This window comes from Nuphar pumila, chromosome 5 (assembly GCF_984573655.1).
Source record: "Nuphar pumila chromosome 5, dmNupPumi1.hap1.1, whole genome shotgun sequence".
Lineage (NCBI taxonomy): Eukaryota > Viridiplantae > Streptophyta > Magnoliopsida > Nymphaeales > Nymphaeaceae > Nuphar > Nuphar pumila.
In genome coordinates, this window is record NC_143253.1 from 135,287,881 (window position 1) to 135,306,077 (window position 18,197).

Consider the following 18,197-nt stretch of genomic DNA (forward strand, 5'->3'; position numbering starts at 1 on the left):
ACAGATTTCGTAGGAACCTTATTCAAAATATGCACAGCTGTCCTTAAGGCTTCACCCCACAACTTTATGGGAAGTGTTGAATAATTCAACATAGCCCTGACCATTTCTTTAAGCGTACGATTTCTCCTTTCAGCTACACCATTCTGATAGGCACTACCAGGCATGGTATATTGAGGCACAATGCCTTCCTCTTTAAGAAATCGCGCTAATGGTCCTTCCCTTTGCCCCATCTCAGTAAACCTACCATAATATTCGCCACCTCTATCAGACCTGACTATTTTAATAACCTTATCGGTTTGTTTCTCTACTTCTTTCTTAAATTCTTTAAACATCTGAAAAACATCAGATTTTTCGAAAATCAAGTAGAGATACATATACCGAGAATAGTCATCAATAAAGGTGACGAAATATTTTTCGCCTGTGTAACATGGGGAAAACGGTCCACATACATCCGTATGGACTATTTCTAATATCTCACTACTGCGTTTGACACTCTCTTTATATGTGTTTGTATGCTTAGCCTTTATGCAATCAACACATGGGTCATTGTCAGTAAAATCTAGAGATTGCAAGATTCCTTCATTTACCAGTCTCTTTATTCTCTTTTCAGAGATATGACCCAACCTTCGATGCCAAAGCATGTAAGATTTATCATTCATCATGCTACGTTTATTTCCAACTAATGCGTATTCAGAAGTCAAAGACTCCTGAGTTTGGATCTTCACATTCAATCTATATAAACCATCATAAACAGATGCAGAACCAATTTCAATTGAATTTTTGAATATGAACAATTTGGAATTTTCAAACTTAAAACAATATCCAAATTTATCCAACTTTAAAATTGAAATTAAGTTTCTACTATACGATGGAATATAAAAGACATCATGAAGATCTAAAACTACGCCTGTATCCATAGTAATCCTGCAGGTTCCAACACCCTTCACATGTGAACGCATCTTGTTTCCCGAATAGATGCTTTTCTCATGCATTGTTGGTTCCCTTCTGCTCAGGAACAGCTGTAGACAGTTGGAAATATGAACAGTAGCACCAGAATCAATCCACCAGCTATTTTCAGGAATTTGTAATAAATTACATTCATGAGAAACAAATGACAAATTACCTCTCTTTTCCAACCACTTCTTGTACTTTATGCAATCTGCCTTTATGTGTCCCTTCTTCTTGCAAAAGAAGCACTTTATGGGAGCAGAGTTTGATTGCTTATCTTGGGATGACTTATCCCCAGTTGGCTTCTTCCTAGCATTTCTCTTAAATGCATTCTTCCTTGGTCTTACCTTGGACGTATGAGAAGCCATATGTGCACTTTGCACCTTCTCACCTTTCATCCTCTCTTCTTCTTCAACACACTTAGACATAAGTTCATTAAATGTCCATTCATCATTATGTGTGTTGTACGAGATTTTGAAAGGTCCGTATTCCAAGGGTAAGGACGTTAGAACTAAATGCACTAGGAAAGAATCAGAGATAGTGAGCTTCATGTCATTCAGCTGAGACGCTATGTTTCTCATCTCCAAAATGTGCTGGCGAATGTTTCCCCCTCCAGTATATTTCATAGATATCAATTTTGACATCAGGGTACTAGCTCTGGCCTTGTTTGAACTCACAAATTGTGCCTCAATGGCATTCATGAATTCTCTCACTGTTCTGCATTGTGGGATAGCACTCCGAATGTTCTTAGCTACTTTAGATTGCAAAAGCAACAAGCTAAGTCTATTCGAGCGCTCCCACTTCTCAAAAGCAATCTTTTGATCAGTAGTACTCTGATCAGTGAGGGCAGTGGGTTCATCTATCCTTAGGGCCAGATCTAGATCCATATACCCTAATGCAAATAAAATAGTTTCTTTCCAATCACTAAAATTTGATCCATCTAGAAAAGGAATGGAGCTAGAGCCATCTAAAATCACAGAACTAGAAACTGCATGACAAAAGACACGTATCAGGAAACATTCATACGAGACTAAAACTTTAGTGGAAAAAGCAAAATGATAAAGGCCCTTGATATGCTTCTTTCCAGGCGAGTGAAGGGGGTTATCGGAGTCCTACTTTGGTAAGAGCTCCGACACGCGAAACCACTTCGCCTACCGACCATATTCGGTAAAACTAAGGTTCTTGTGAAGATAGACCATCAACACAAGGTACCTTTGGATACTCATGTGTGATGTATCTCGACACATTTACCTTATTCTACCCTACTTAAATTCCAAACACGATAAAACTACCTTTGGGTCGTCTATCGTTTCATGAATATAAGTACAATGTGCATATCGGCTTAGGAACTGTATGATAGTATAAAATTCATTTATGACTCATGTGTATTCAGTCACTTTGGTGACATGAAAACACTGATTCATTTAACTATCCTTAATGCTAATATGCAAAATTATATCTTAAAATAGTCCGTAAACCGAATGGACTAGACATATGACCCTCAAAATGGTTCTTAAACTGAATGAACCAGTCATATGTATCACGAACTGGTCTTAAAGTACTCTGAACCGGTCTGAAACAGCCCCGAACCGGTCATCCAAGGGTCCGAACCGGTTTTGAACCTTATGAACCCGGTCAAATATGAACAAAAGTTCATTAAAACCCTATAACCGTATGCCAAAAACCCCTATATTTTCTTATATTTAAGGAAACAGGGTCTTAGCATCTCGGAACCGGTGAGAAACTGGAAGGAACCGGCCAAAAACGGCTCCGAACCGGTCCCGGAAGGGGACTGAGTCAGTCCCTGATCCGGTTCAGGCCAAATAGTGCCTGGACCCTTCTGAATCCGGGTCAGACCCGACTGCTAACTGGATCCGGATCAGACCCGGGGTTATCCGGATCCGGGTCAGACCCGGTACAGTCCTTATCCGGGTCGGACCCGGTTACAACTGGATCCGGGTCGGACCCGGTACTAACCGGATCCGGGTCAGACCCGGTACTAACCGGATCCGGGTCAGACACGGTACTAACCGGATCCGGGTCAGACTCGATAAAGTCCGGATCCGGGTCGGACCCGGTAAAGTCCGGATCCGGGTCGGACCCGGTATTACTGGATCCGGGCCAGACCCGATACATACCGGATCCGGGTCGGACCCGGTTACTGCTGGATCCGGGTCTGACCCGGGGTTTTCCTTATCCGGGTCGGACCCGAGCGGGTCCCCACCCGAATCCCTGATCCGATTCGGATCACTTTATGGATCAATTTCAGGTGGTCGGGTCCGGTTCAAAAATGAACCCGACCCGAAAAAACAAAAATTAAGGGTCGAGTTAGGGTTTACAGAACCCCATTTCGCCCCTTTTTCAAAATTTGCAGGGTGTTGCCGCCGCCTGCCGGCAACCAGCGCCGGCGCCTACCGGCGACCAACGCCGCCATTCGCCGGCGACCAACACCGTCATCCGCCGGCGACCAACGCCGCCATCAGATGGAGCTCCAACTCCGGCGAAAACAACCATCCGCCAGCCAAAATGGTTGCTGCAGAAGTTTTTCTGAAATCCGGCGACTCAATAGTCGCCGGCAACGGCTCCCGCAGCCTCCTGATGGCGGATGAAGATGCCAGCGGGATCCTCGCCGACAGGAAAAAACCCCCGTGAACAGAGGTAAGAACCTTTTTTTTTTTTATATTGTCGCCCAACGGCGACAGTCGCCGGTGCCGGCGACAGGCGCCGGTGACCAGCAGCAGGGTCACCCCACGATGACCTGTGTTTCTGGTCAAAACCGGAGCACACCCCGCGTAGCAGGAAACGTGGTGTGGGCCCATAACCCAATGTTGGGTTTCCGGCGAGGATCGAAGTCTGGCGAGGAGGCAATACTTACGGCGTCACTGTAGCAGTGACCTTGCAAAAAAACAAAAACAGAAAAAGCAGTAGACAGCGTACCTGATGCTGCCATTTACGGAGGTCGGAGGTCGCCGGAGTTAGTCGCCGGAATTTTCCGCTCAGCCGGACTGCAGCCCTTCACGAGCCCAGGCTTCCGTATGCAATCGGTGAGCAGACCTTCGATCTCCCTTTTTCACACACTCAGGGTTGTTCATGATACCCTGTACATTTATATGCATAAGGTGGGAACGGTTACACACCGTTCCCCTTTAGCTGATTTATCGGCATGATCACCCTTCAATGGGGATGTATCCACATTGTGGATAACCACCACGTTAATCGTGGTGGTTAATCCAACAGGTAGATGATGACCCGACGGAGGTGTCAGAGACCCAGCTCATAATTAAGAAACTGCAGAAGGAGATGTGGCAACCCTCAGAGAGGAAAGACAACCTGCGGGCATTTCGGTTCAGTTTACCTTTCCCCCAGTGGTTTCTCATGAAGCTAGTGTCGTGGAATTTTAAAGGGCTGGGCCGCCAGTGGGCCCGCTGACAAGTTTTTGAAGTGTTGAAAAATCAGAGATCGGACCTTGCGTTCTTGTTAGAGACTAAAGTTATGGGAAACAATATGAAACAGTTTGAGAAAGAGTTCTCGAGTTTCTGGTTAACTTGGAATGGTGAATGGGTAGAAAATTGTAGGATTGTTTGTGTGTGAAACTCTTTTACAGAGAAGATATTCTGTTTTGTTCGGATTAATTAATGACGGTGTTAGCGGAGGACCAGACAAAGGTTGTTGTTGCCTCAAGAGTCTATGGGCGCAATGAGGCAACACTGAGGAAGAAGCTTTTGCAACAGAGATTGGATGGCCATCAGAATGACAGCCCCTGAACTGGAACACCATGAGAAGTTCAATAAAGAGAGTGGGGTTCAGGTTTGGTCGCATCGATGGTGAGCTCTTCAATCGATGTGAGGGGGATCTACAAATCTTGGAAGGACCCCCCAAGACTGGACCCTGGCAGGGATAATGTATAGATTTTACTGTAACACAATTTTTACAATCGAATGATATCCGGTAGGGGTCTGCCTAACCCCAGCTTGCCTTTCAAAAAAAAAAAAAAAAAATTTAAACATCAAAAGTAAAAACTAGGTATTTTGACCAATTTGGTCAAAAACAATTTCCATATGATTTCTAATTAAGAGGTTCCTTACCCGCGAGGGTAGCCAATGCTATCCCGCCAATACAAACCAACCCTTTTTTAAATGAAAATAAACTAACATGTCACAAGTAAAGCCGGATCACGGGTCTTTGGCAGCTATTCTCTCTCTCTCTCTCTCTCTCTCTCTCTCCGTTTATCCAGAAAAATGAATCAACGGCCTAAGCCTCTTTATACAGAAAAAATGTGAAGCATATCCCAATTTTCTGGATATGTGGCATCCAAACACCCTAAAAAAGAGTGGTTCTCATTCGTTTAGCCTTCCATCAGCAGTGCTTGCAAGAGGATACGTGTTTTGCCATTTAAGAAAAAAAAAAGAACTAATGTTTAGAGAGCAAGAATAAAAGGGCCTACTTCAGGGAGGAGGATGGGTATCGGCATAATCCCCATTTCATCCTTTCTACTACGTTGCGAGAGTACCAACACCAAAACTACCATCAAGTCTCTGCTGGTGAGGCCAAAGGCATCATCGATGGCAGTAGAAGGCAGCAGCTCAATCCTTCCTGCAATCATTGTAGGGGGAGGGAGGGTCGGGCAGGCGCTGCAGGGCATGGGCACCGGCCAGGACGTCCTCATCCGCAGAGGCCAGACCGTACCTGCCGACTTCCCCGGCCCCATCTTTGTCTGCACCAGGAACGACGACCTGGACGCTGTGCTCGAAGCTACCCCTCCCTCTCGTTGGGGCGGTATGTAATTGTAACCCTTCTACTTCTTTGACTTCCTAGTATTCTTGACTCTCCTAGGTGGTCTTTTGATGCACCCCACTTATCCAGATAAATGGGATAAGTTGGGATTTTGTATTATGGAGCATAATGCAATTTCCTGCCTTATTCCGTTTTTCTGGATAAGTTGGTATACCGAAACACCCCCTTAACATGCCGCAGTAGACCACCAATTTTGTCTATGCCTAACTGGAACTTCCATTTGGCATCAGCCATACTCTTGAAAATTGTTCAAACTGTTTCCTTCCAAAAAAAAAAAAGGAAAAATGTTTAAACTATAACAAGTGACCGTTTCCTTGAGAACATCCAGTATAATGCACTTGAACCCCTCTAATTTATGGTATTACTTTCTTCTGCTTTCTGTTTTCTGGGTCCCCTTTGTGTACCATCCTTTTGTTCTATTGGCGATTTTGATTTTTGCTATTGTAATTGAGAAGACGTTCTATTGGCAAGATGGACATGGATGGAATCCCTGGTTAGGGAATCTTGAGTACCAACATTGCTTATGCCACCTTCTTTTTAACAATATAGCCATTGGGTTACCGCCATCACCATGATTACCATTAGGCTATTTTTAAGTTCCAGCTGATGCTCCAAGTTTCAAACTGTTGATGCTCAAACTCTGGGCTTTGTCGCTGTCATTCGCAGTTAAAAATGTAAATTCATCATCTCAACTTTTGTGTTTGTAATAGAGGTGCGTTACACTGTATTTCTGTTGTTATTTGACCTTCTTGAAGAACCAAGGATTTGGCTTTAACTGCCCTGCAGACCTGGTGTTTTTCCAGAATGGAATGCTGGAGCCATGGTTGCAGAGCAAAGGTTTGCATGATTCTGACCAGGTTTTGGCCTACTTTGCCGTGTCAAAACTTGGTGAGCCTCCCGTTGATGGAAAAACAGATTTGAATCCTGAGGGATTGACTGCAGCATATGGAAAGTGGGCTTACACATTGGCTACAAGGTTGCGTTCTGGTGGCCTTTCGTGCAAGGTAATTCACCAGGTAGCTTTTTCTTTATTAATTGGAATGCCAGGGAGCCTTGGGACAGAGCGTTGTTTCCTGTCAGTGATTATTTTGAACATTTTTAATAAATCATTAACATATATTGCACGTATCCATGAGTCTGTACAAATGGAATTGTAGCTGTACTGTCTGAAAAGTCATGTTGCACTTCTGATAAGAAGTAAAGCATCTTCTTTATTATGATAAGTTTTCATTTTAGAACAAGGAGGTATCCTATTGTTGAGTGTTACTGTTATCTTCCTTTAAGCATTTATAAAACCAATGCCCCCGGGAGGGCCAACTTTGAGAGAAGAAAGGAAAGTTGTTCTGGTTTGGAAAGATTTTTCTTTTCCTGCTATGCAGAAACACCAGGTAAAGCTGTGCCAATGAACTATTTAAGTTTAACATGGGAAAACAGGACAGATGTTGGTGCATCAGAGTGACCTATATGGTTGCATAGACAAATTTCCATCGTTATATATATATATATATATATATATATATATATATATGTGTGTGTGTGTGTGTGTGTGTGTGTGTGTGTGTGTGTGTGTGTGAGAATGGGGATTGTGCTGTCCCCTTTTTCGTTAGGTCACTGTTAGGACCCTCCAAAATTCATAGTTTTAGGTGTTTTATGCTAGATCTGAACCTTTAGATGTGTTTATCATTGTTTATTCACTAGAAAACATATTTTTGATTAGGCATCTTTATGTTCAGATGTATATTTTAAAGAGGTAAAAAAAATCAATGGTTTGCATTAAATTAATTTGAAACAAAGCTTGATTCTTAATAAATAAGCAATGATAAACATATCTAATGGTTCAGATCTAGCGTAAAGCACCTAAAATTATGATTTTTGGAGTGTCGTAATGGTGACCTAATGAAAAAGGGGGCAGCCCAATCCCCATTCTCTCTCTCTCTCTCTCTCTATATATATATATATATATATAGTGTGTGTGTGTGTGTGTGTGTGTGAGAGAGAGAGAGAGAGAGAGAGAGAGAGAGAGAGAGAGAGAGAGAGAGAGAGAGAGAGAGAGAGAGAGAGAGAGAGAGCACCTGGTAACCTGCAAGCATGGTGATCATGATTTGGCTGCAGGCACGTAGTAGTATATTAGCTTGTTTTGGGGCAGTGTGGTGGCATATATGTAGGTTGTGAAGGAGAATGTTCTGCAACTACTGTTGACGTGGATGTCATGCCTCAAAGATCCTGTTTCCTTCTATTTCCTTTTCTTTCGCTCTTTAAAAGAGAAACTCAGTTTCCTATCTCATTTAAATCTTATTTCCATATACAGAATCTGATATTCAGAAAGCTTTTGTTATGTCTTATCCCATTTTTTTTTTAATATTCTTGATCTTTGAATGTTACAATATTCTTGATATTGTATTGATAAAGTAGAAAACAGATTTACCTGATACAGTCTGAGAAATACATGTTTCTTTGATGCTGCTACTTATCAAAAGGTTGTCATACACTGACTGACCTTTTCATCTGGCAAATATGGTATTTAATTTTATCTGCCAAAATGAAATGCAAATGGCTCTTGTTTACTTGTCTTTTGGTCCAGATCCTTGACAAAGAAACCTTTGAGAAGCAGATGCTGGAGAAGTTGATATGGATTTCAGCTTTCATGCTTGTTGGAGCTCGCCATCCAGGGGCTAATGTGGGTGCTGCGGAGAGTTTGTACCGTGATGAAGTAAGCAATCTTAATAATGATAAATCTCCAAGTTTCACTTCATTCACATAAATTCGAAATGACATTTATATCCAAGTTCCATATGGGTTTCTTTTGATTGTTTTAGGTGTGTACTTACATTATGGAAGGTATTTGTATGTCAATGCTCAATCATGATCAATATGCTATCTATTATCTGAATTATATATGCTTATATAGAAATAGTATTCATAAGGAGTCCTACCGAAACCAAGAAATATAGACCTCTTGCCATCAACACCAGAATAGGTAGAGTTTTCCGAACTGCTAACTTGAAGCATTTAGAAAGAATAACAGTCTATAAAAGTTGTTCAGATGACTTCTCTATGAACATGAACCATAATTTATGAGCAAAGGACCATTTTTGATTGGGAGTATCTAGTTCCATTGCATGTTAAGTCAAATTTGATGTCATGGTGTTGGGATTGCTGTGAATTTGCAGGAACCATTGTTAATGTAGGTAATTGATTCTTAATTTGGTAGCGTGCATGCAATTGTGAGGGTTATTAAGAAAAACCTACAAAATATCAGTGAAAACCCATTTGGTGCATTGCTTCTTCCATTTGGATCTCCAAAATTGGGGTGTAATATTTGCTCCCTCTCCCTCTCTCTCTCTTGCTGAGAACACAAATACTGTAATAAGCATCTACTTGGCCCATTTAACAGGTTGCTAGTCTCATTGAGGAGCTTGCATCAGCTGCAGCTGCAGAGACCTGTGTCGAGTTTGATTCAGGCATGGTGGAAAGACTCTGTGCTTATTCTAGGGCTGTTGCACATTTTCCAACTGCCGTGAAAGAGGTAATCGTACTTAGTTTTAGAGGTAGTTTCATCTCTAGGCTCTGAGTTTGTTATTTCTAACAACTGTTAATGCAGTTCAAATGGAGAAATGGCTGGTTCTATTCACTCACACAAAAGGCTACAGCCAGCGGCAAGCCAGACCCGTGTCCCTTGCACACAGCTTGGCTGAAGGAACTGAAGATCATCTAGCACATAGGCATTCCCTTCAATCTCAGATACTCGAGTCCTTGGAAATGCAATTGTTTGCATTACTGTTTATTGTAACTTGTACGGAGATATGACCTTAATAACAAGAGAGAAATTAACTACTGGGGAGAAACATTTGTATAAATTGTTTTCAATCCAACTTAGCGATGCCTCGTAAATAGCCGGCCTAGTGCAATCATAAGTTGCCCATCACGATTTGGGGCCTTCCAACAACGATTTGTAGTGTTATCGGGCTTTCCTACAGCGATTTGTAGTATTTTCGGGTTTTCAACGAGCTCCATAATGATTTATAGTGTTATCCGGCTTTTCAACAGGGATTTGTAGTGTCTTCCGTAAATCGCTATAACGATTTATAGTGTTTTTGGATCTCACTATAGCGATTTGTAGTATTTTTGGATTTCACTATAGCGATTTGTAGTGTTTTCTGCAAATCGCTATAGCGATTTATAGTGTTTTTGAATCTCACTATAGCGATTTGTAGTGTCTTCTGCAAATCGCTATAGCGATTTATAGTGTTTTTTAATCTCACTATAGCGATTTGTAGTGTTTTCCGCAAATCGCTATAGCGATTTATAGTGTTATTCAGTAAGCAAATCACTGTAAATCGCTACTCGAATTAGGACTAACTTGTCAGGGCCATATCTCCTTAACTGGAGGTCATATTTCAAATCCGTAAAAAATGGTGTCTTCGTTATTGAGTCTAGTTTATTCTTGTAAATTTTAAGCAATTTCTATTGTCATTTCATTCCCTATTTTAACTAAAAATCAGACCCTTTGTGTTATTTGAGTTGCACAACATCATTCTCGCTTGACATCCACATCTTGATTCTGACATGCTCCCTGTTGGATTTTTCATTGATTTCTTCTAACCTTGCTTGGAACAAACATATGTCTTTCTCACCACGACACATTGTGCATTTTTTGACCACGACACCTGGGACCCGTGTCGGAGGGGAGCCTCTGGACCCCCATCCTGTAAGGGCAAAAACTCTAAATCAGGTTCCACAACGAATCAAGTTGAACGATGCTACCCACGCTGGGAGGATCCCCCAAACCCTTCTCCTGTAAGGGCAAAAACTCTGAATCAGGCTTCACAACGAATCAAGTTGAACGATGTTATCCACGTTGGGAGGAGCCCCCAAACCCTTCTCCTATAAGGGTAAAAACTCTGAATCAGATTCCACAACTCATCAAGTTGAATGATGCTACCCACGCTGGGAGGAGCCCTCAGACCCCCCTTCTGTAAGGGTAAAAACTCTGAATCAGACTCCACAACTCTTCAAGTTGAATGATGCTACCCACGCTTGGAGGAGCCCTCAGACCCCCATTTTCTATAAGGGTAAAAACTTTGAATCAGACTCCACAACTCTTCAAGTTGAATGATGCTACCCACGTTGGGAGGAGCCCCCAGACCCCTCTCCTGTAAGAGTAAAAATTCTGAATCAGGATCTACAACTCATTTAGTTGAATGATGTTACCCATGCTGGGATGAGCCCTCAAACCCTCCTCCTGTAAGGATAAAAACTCTGAATCAGGCTCCATAACAATCAATGTGCAGGTCAGCCGATGCTTGATGGAGCAATGTAAGATCTTCTGTTGGATGTGCATAGAAGCAAAAATAGAAGGGAGAGAGAGTGAGAGGGTTGATGTTCATGACTTCCTCTAGGGGAGATTTCTTTCTCAAATAATCCTGCAGTGCAGAGACTGGGTCTTAAATAATCATCTTCGGGGCACTTAAGTCTTTACAACCACTCCTTTTCAAGAATCGTCATTTTTTTTTGCACCAATAGAAGAGAGGGCACTTAAGTCTTTGCAATCGCATCAAACTCCAACGCTAATTAATGCTGACAAACATGGGGATACGAGACGCACATGCTTACATACGTGGTGCTCTTTGGGACCCCCGAACATGAGATGTAGTTAACTGCCCTGTTGGGAGGGGGGGGGGGGGGACATATAACCTGCTTCGCACAGCTACATAGTGCAGGACCCACATGAAATGATGTCATATGATTGCCTGTCTCAAATAGCCATGACACTTAGACGCTCACTGGATCTCGGATCATACCAGCTGGCCCACGTGGGCTGGTTCCTAACTAGAAGAGTAAAATCCCCAGATTGCCCCCTCGCTCACTAGAAAGACACTCACAAAGCTTTAGTACAGGTGCACACATGAGGAACCAATTATAGGCTGTTAGAAAGAGAACAGACAATCACTTATTGCCTTAACCCTGTAAGTTGTCCCGTAGTGGAGAATGTAAGAGGGCAGGAAATGCATTTCTATGCCAGTAGAAAAAAAAAATCCCTTTTCTATAATAGTCATTACTCAATGCAGAACATAAGAGCAGGAAATTCCTTTTTCTATAATGTTATATAGAATTAGAAAGGAAATGAACACCTAAGACAAAACTCCAACAGGCAACTGAAGCATCAATCAGTGTACATGTCAAGCATCAACATGATAAATGAAGAAGGAACCTGTCAAAATTTGTCTACATAAAAAAAAAAAACATTGCTAGATGCTTTTAGAAATAGGAAGTGCAGTTCTTTTGGGGGTTATGATCATTTCCCTACTCAAAATCATTATGCACCAAGTTTCTCTTTCTCAATTCTCTTAGTTTTGCATTAGCTTGCCATATTGTTCGGTTATTTTGAAGTATCAATTCTTATGCACCTAAGTAATGGAAATTTTGACCCATAAGCTTTGCGCTTATCTGATAGCCCGACTCATGAATATCACCAAGCAGAAGGGATGTCAGGAGTTCAAAACCATGGTGTATTCTCTGGCAAGGGGGACCTAACAAGAAAATAAAATCTAAATCCCTATAAAGTAAGAGCCTTGGACGATCAACATGACTTTCCTTGAATACATACCAAGGTTTTAAAACTTGCCGAGTCAACTCGGTGACTTGGCTCGGCTCGACCCTCCAGCGAGTCAACCCGGCAAGGCAAACTTGGTTTGCGAAGACTCGGCTGCTGACTTGGCCTTACTCGGGCGAGTTCTGGGCACTTTCGTCTTTAAGAAAATTTGAAAGACTTTTTCCTGCTTGTGTAGTTTCTTTAGTAAATGTCAGCTATACATTGATAACATTTAACAACCTATAAGTGTTCATTTTTCAAAGAACAAATAACATAGTAACAATAGGCTTACCAACTTAATATAAAATCACAAAATTAGTAACAGTCTATGGGCAATTTTTTCCAACTGCCATGCTACTACACAATGATTAGAGTGCAATGCCTTTGTTCTAATAAAGCATGTAAAAAAAAAGGTCAAGTTCGGTTACATTCACCATAAAAGATAGAACACCTGATTCCACACCAAAAAATGATTTATCAAAAATGAGGTAGTCCTCAACAAATTGGCTTCTGATTGATCTTTAACAGTAAGTTGCTGACAAATTCAGTCACAAATGCTGGTGACGTTTTGGAAGCATTCATCTTTTGTCACTATCTCTGATTTTCAAATCATCTGTAACAAATGCCAAAACTATTTAAGTTCCCTCACCCTATGTTTCATGTCATAGTTTTCTTCTCTAAGTCGTCGATCTCACGATGGTACCACTTATAATACAAACAATCCACTTTGCAGATTTTATTGACAAGTTTTTTGCTAAGTAATGTGATTATGATTCTTAATTGTCATAAATAAATATTTATTTTGGCTTTTCATTTATCTGGGAATAAGTCTTCAATTTGCAGATATTGCCACCAACCGCTAAAGATTATTTGTAAGAAAATTTGAAAGACTTGTTCCTGCTTGTGTAGTTTCTTTAGTAAATGTGAGATTTGAATTAAGAGCAGTTTTACTTGATGTTATTTTACTTATTAATCAATTAAACTAGTAATTAAGTCATTCTACAAACTTTTATATGTTTAAATGACAATTTATATATTGTCTTTCTTTTAAAATCAAAAGTTAACAAAACCTGGTCCGAGTCACCGAGTTGACCTGCAGAGTCACGAGTCAATAAAGAACGAGTCAAGTGTCGAGTCACTGGGTTTTAAAACCTTGATACATACAACTAAGCTTGAGAGGGGAGGTGAGGAATTAATAAATGCTGCCTAACCCATTTAACTTCATTGATGTTTGAAGCCAAGTTTTGGGGACAAGGGAAGGGTGACAGAAATGGAGAAGATAGTGGATGTGGTCTTTTTTTTTTAACTATATATTCTCAAGAGGATGTAGTTGATAACTCCACTCTCTAAAAGAGATACAAAATTGAGGAACTTGACTTTCTCTCACACTTCTTGATGGAGAGGTCGATCATGTATTATCATGTATTTATATACAAGTAATTCAATACATCTAGAATACTGAATACAAAACACAATTGACGATAATGTTTATCAGAAATTGATGGACTGGCTATCTCAGAACTGTTTTTCACGTTATTTTAGAATTAGGACTTCTCGGACCTTCAGGACTTCCATCGGGTTTCAGAGACTCTGTGAAAACCGAACTCTTGTTTGCATTGATAATCGGTTTTCTTGAGTCCTCATAACACATGACTGGACTCTTTGAGTCTACGTGATCTTTATCATGCCTCTGCAAGCGCAATGGTCCACAACATTGAGCTTGTCCCAAAGAAAGATGAACCATGAGGATGGAAGAGGTTTAGTCAGGCCATCAACAAGTTGATCAGATGAGTGTATGAACTGAACTTGAAGCTGTCCTTTTTGCATATGATCACGGACAAAGTAAAAGTCAATTTCAACATGTTTTGTGCGGGTATGAAAAATTGGATTGGCTGCAAGGTATAAGTCACCAAGATTGTCGCACCATAGAATGGGAGGAGGAGTAGGCTCGCAGCCGAGCTCATGAAGAAGAGACTTAATCCAGAGAATATCAGATGCAGCACAGGCAAGAGACTTAGATTCAGATTCAGTGCTGGAGTGAGCGATCGTTTGTTGCTTGCGAGAAGACCACGAGATTAAGTTGGACCCCAAAAACACAACGAAGCCACTCATGGATTTGCGATCATCGAGGCTGCCAGCCCAATCGACGTCGGAGAAGGCACTGAGCTGACGTGAGGAGGATCGTGAGAGATGCCGACCATGATGTATAGTCACTTTGATGTAACGCAAAATACGCTTAACAGCAAACCAGTGAGAAACTGTGGGTTGATGCATGAATTGACATACTTTATTCACCGCAAAAGCAATAGCAGGCTGCGTGATGATCAGATATTGAAGTCCGCCCACAATGCTGCGGTATAAAGTAAAGTCATGGAAGAGGGGAGCACCATCTTTGAACAACCGAGCACTAGCACTTAGAGGAGTAGAGATGGGCTTGGCATCCACCATGGCAGCACGACGAAGTAAGTTAAGTGCATAAGCACGTTGAAAAAGAAGAAGTCCTGACTAACCATAAAGTACTTCAATTCCAAGAAAATAATTGAGCCGGCCCAGGTCTTTGATGGAGATCAGGCAAGACTGAGCTGTTGAATAGCAATAGTGGAGCTGCTAGTGATTATAATATCATCAACATATACCAATATATATAGAACCAAGCCATGGTCTTGAAGTATGAACGAGGCATTAGAAAGAGAGATGCGAAACCCATGGGACTGAATGTAAGAGTTGAGTCGCTGGTGCCAGGCACGAGGAGCTTGCTTGAGACCATACAGGGTGCGGTCCAACTTGCAGATATATCGTGGAAAGACATGGTCTTCAAAACCTAGAGGTTGTGCCATATAGACCTCTTCAGAAAGAAGTTCATTTAGAAAAACATTATTGAAGTCCAACTGATGAATAGGCCACCTTGATGAAACCACAAGAGCAAGAATGACACGAATGATAGTGGGTTTGATGATGAGACTGAATGTCTCAAAAAAGTCAATACCTTCCTCTTGATGAAAACCCTTAGCAACAAGACGTGTCTTATAACGAGCTACAGAACCATCAGCATGTCGTTTAATGCGAAAGACCCACTTGGAACCAATAATATTATAATAGGGACGAGGAGGAACAAGGTGCCAAGTACGGCTGAGATGAAGGGTGTGAAGTTCCTCTTCTATAGTTGTGCGCCACTTGGGGACACGATTGGCATGTTTGAAAGTAGTAGGTTTGGGGGTAAGAAGCATATAGTTAAAACAAGGGACATAGAGTATTGGGTAGCGGTCAAGACATGAGGTTTAAGAGAGTTAGTAATGGAATGGGTGATTATTGGATGAATATGATCAAGTGGGTGAGTGACAACGGGTTCAAAAAAAGAGGAAGAGGGTATGGGAGAGGATGTGTCAGGGGGGTCTGAGACAGAACTTACAGGAGGAGGGTTAGGTGGAGAAGGAGAAGAGACAAGGGGAACGACTTATGGTGAGGAGGGTAGGGGAAGAGGGTTGGGAGGAGGCAGAACAACAAAAGAGGGAGGACCCCGGGCTGGAGATGAGGAGGAAGAAGAGGGGGTCCGAGAATAGACTTGTCAAAGTAAACATGACAAGAAATATAAACACGATGCTGAGAAGAGTCGAAGCAAAGATAGACTTTATGATGAGAGGGATATCCAAGAAAAATACATGGGAGAGTCTTGGGTTGAAGTTTGCTAGTACGATAGGATGAAGCAGAGGGTAACAGTAGGCCCCAAAGACACAAAGTTGGCTATACTCAAGCAGTTTGCAAAAAAGAAGTTCAAATGGGGTCGTGCGATGAAGGACGAGAGTCAGGAGATGGTTAATAATGTAGACTGTGGTGCGAAATGCATCAACCCAAAAGAAGTCAAACAAAGAAGAGGTGTGTAACAAGCTGAGGCCGATTTCAACAACATGCCGATGTTTGCGCTCAACAAGACTGTTTTGTTCTGGGGTGTGAGGACATGAAAAATGATGAAGAATACCATTATCCTGCAAAAATTGTTCAAACTCACAACTATTAAACTCTCCTCCATTATCAGATTGAAAGGTACGAATGGAGAGCTGAAGTTGCTTTTCAGTAATATGTTTGAAAGACTTAAAACACTCAAAAACTTGAGACTTGGTTTGTAACGAAAAAAGCCATGTAAACTGAGAAAAGTCATCTACTATAAAAAGATAAAAATGAAAACTGTCTCGTGAAGATACTGGGGCCAACCCTCAGACGTTGGCATGTTGAAGTTCTAGAGGAGACGTAGTAGAAGAACTAGATTTACCAAAAGGAAGCTTGTGGGCTTTGCCAATAAGACAACTCTCACATTCTTTTATTTTGTTGTACTTATTAACAAAAATAGAGTGATTAGAATTTAAAAAAGAGACAATCTTTTTATTTGCATGATCAAGACGTTGGTGCCATATATCAAAGGACGCTGCTCTGCTTGCATATGCCGCCACCTGCAATTGACCATCAACCTTGATTGGATAAAGTCCCGTGTTGGATTTCAGTCCTCTGAGGCGAATCTTGCCTGTCTGTCGATCCTTAACACAGAATTCAGAAGTGGTGAATTCAAAAATATAATTATTATCTTCAGTAAACTGACCCATAGATAATAGGTTCTTTGTGATAGCAGGAACATGAAGAACATTCTTTAAGTCAAAAGAAGAGTTGTGAGCTTTTAGAATAAGATTACCGGTATGTGAAATATGAAGCATCTTACCATTACCAATCATGATTTGCTCACACCCTTGATATTGAGATTTCTGAGAGAACTGGTGATCATCCATGGTTAGATGATTTGTATCATCGGTGTCAGGATACCAAAAATCATCAGTGTTTTGCTGGAAAGACATAGTCGAAAAGGCTTTAGGGATATCCTAGCACGTTTTGGCCACATGTTCACGTTTGCCATAATATTAACAAGTAACTACTCCACGATCGCTCTGCGGTTGGGGCACGGTATTATTGTTGGAGAAATTTGGAGATGTACCTCTCCCTTGTCCTCTACTGCGGCCTCGATAGGAACCGCGACTGCGTCCTCTGCCCCTGAATGTGGTGAAAGAAGTTTGCTGTTGTTCTAGAGTTTTAGAAGGCTTGGCATGAGTGAGGAGTACACGACGTTCTTGATTGAGAAGTAGATCATACAAATCTGTAAACGTGTACGTGGTGGTAATTGAAGTAGCAAAACTTTCATATTCAAACGGGAGGCCGTTTAGAGTTATTTACACGAGTTCTTCGTCCTCTACAAGATAGCAGGCGACAGCAAGAGAGTTGGCTAAAAACTTAATATGGTCCAAGTAGGATAACATGTCCATATTTTTAATTTTATAAAAGTGAGGTATTTCTTCAAAAGCATGAGTCTCAAAGGAGATTGCGACATGTATGACTTCTCCAAGAGAAGCTAGGCTTCACGGGCCATTTTAGTTCTTATGATTTGCCCGAGAACAACTTTAAAAATAGTTACTTTAATCCAACTGAGGGCCAGCCGGTCAGAACAAATGCAAATAGGATAATTCGAATTTTCGGTCTTACCTCCTTCTTTAGTAATGAGGGGATCTGGTTAGAGACAAGATCTATCAACAAACTTGAGAAAATCCTGACTTATCATCGTAGATTCAAGTTGTGATATCCATGGCAGGTAATTGTCTTGATTTAATTTTATCGAGACTAGGTTGGCGATAGTATTTCATTGAGTCATGGAAGACGATGACACAGCTATTGGAAGCTCGTTGGAGATGAATGGCTGTGATACCATGAAAGAGATATACAAAATTAAGGATCTTGACTTTCTCTCACACTTCTTGATGGAGAGGTCGATCACGTATTATCATGTATTTATATACAAGTAATTCGATACATCTAGAATACTGAATAC

At 41.3% G+C, this 18,197-nt stretch overlaps 1 protein-coding gene across 1 annotated transcript; it reads left to right on the forward strand.

Moving 5' to 3' along the window:
* Nucleotides 1-5,173: 5,173 nt before the first annotated feature.
* LOC149838887 (nuclear protein) lies at nucleotides 5,174-9,574 on the forward strand. The gene is made up of 5 exons (XM_090006862.1): nucleotides 5,174-5,724; nucleotides 6,529-6,746; nucleotides 8,324-8,452; nucleotides 9,137-9,268; nucleotides 9,344-9,574. Exons 1-5 carry the CDS (start codon nucleotides 5,406-5,408, stop codon nucleotides 9,455-9,457), a joined length of 912 nt encoding a protein of 303 aa, XP_089862988.1. The 5' UTR covers nucleotides 5,174-5,405; the 3' UTR covers nucleotides 9,458-9,574.
* Nucleotides 9,575-18,197: the final 8,623 nt, after the last annotated feature.

What these genes read in the sequence shown, in the direction of transcription:
- LOC149838887 (XM_090006862.1), top strand. Translation starts at nt 5,406, where the DNA reads ATGGGTATCGGCATAATCCCCATTTCATCCTTTCTACTACGTTGCGAG. An exon ending in CCCTCCCTCTCGTTGGGGCG is followed by an intron (nt 5,725 to 6,528) that starts GTATGTAATTGT and finishes ACTGCCCTGCAG; the next exon opens with ACCTGGTGTTTTTCCAGAAT. An exon ending in TTCCAACTGCCGTGAAAGAG is followed by an intron (nt 9,269 to 9,343) that starts GTAATCGTACTT and finishes CTGTTAATGCAG; the next exon opens with TTCAAATGGAGAAATGGCTG.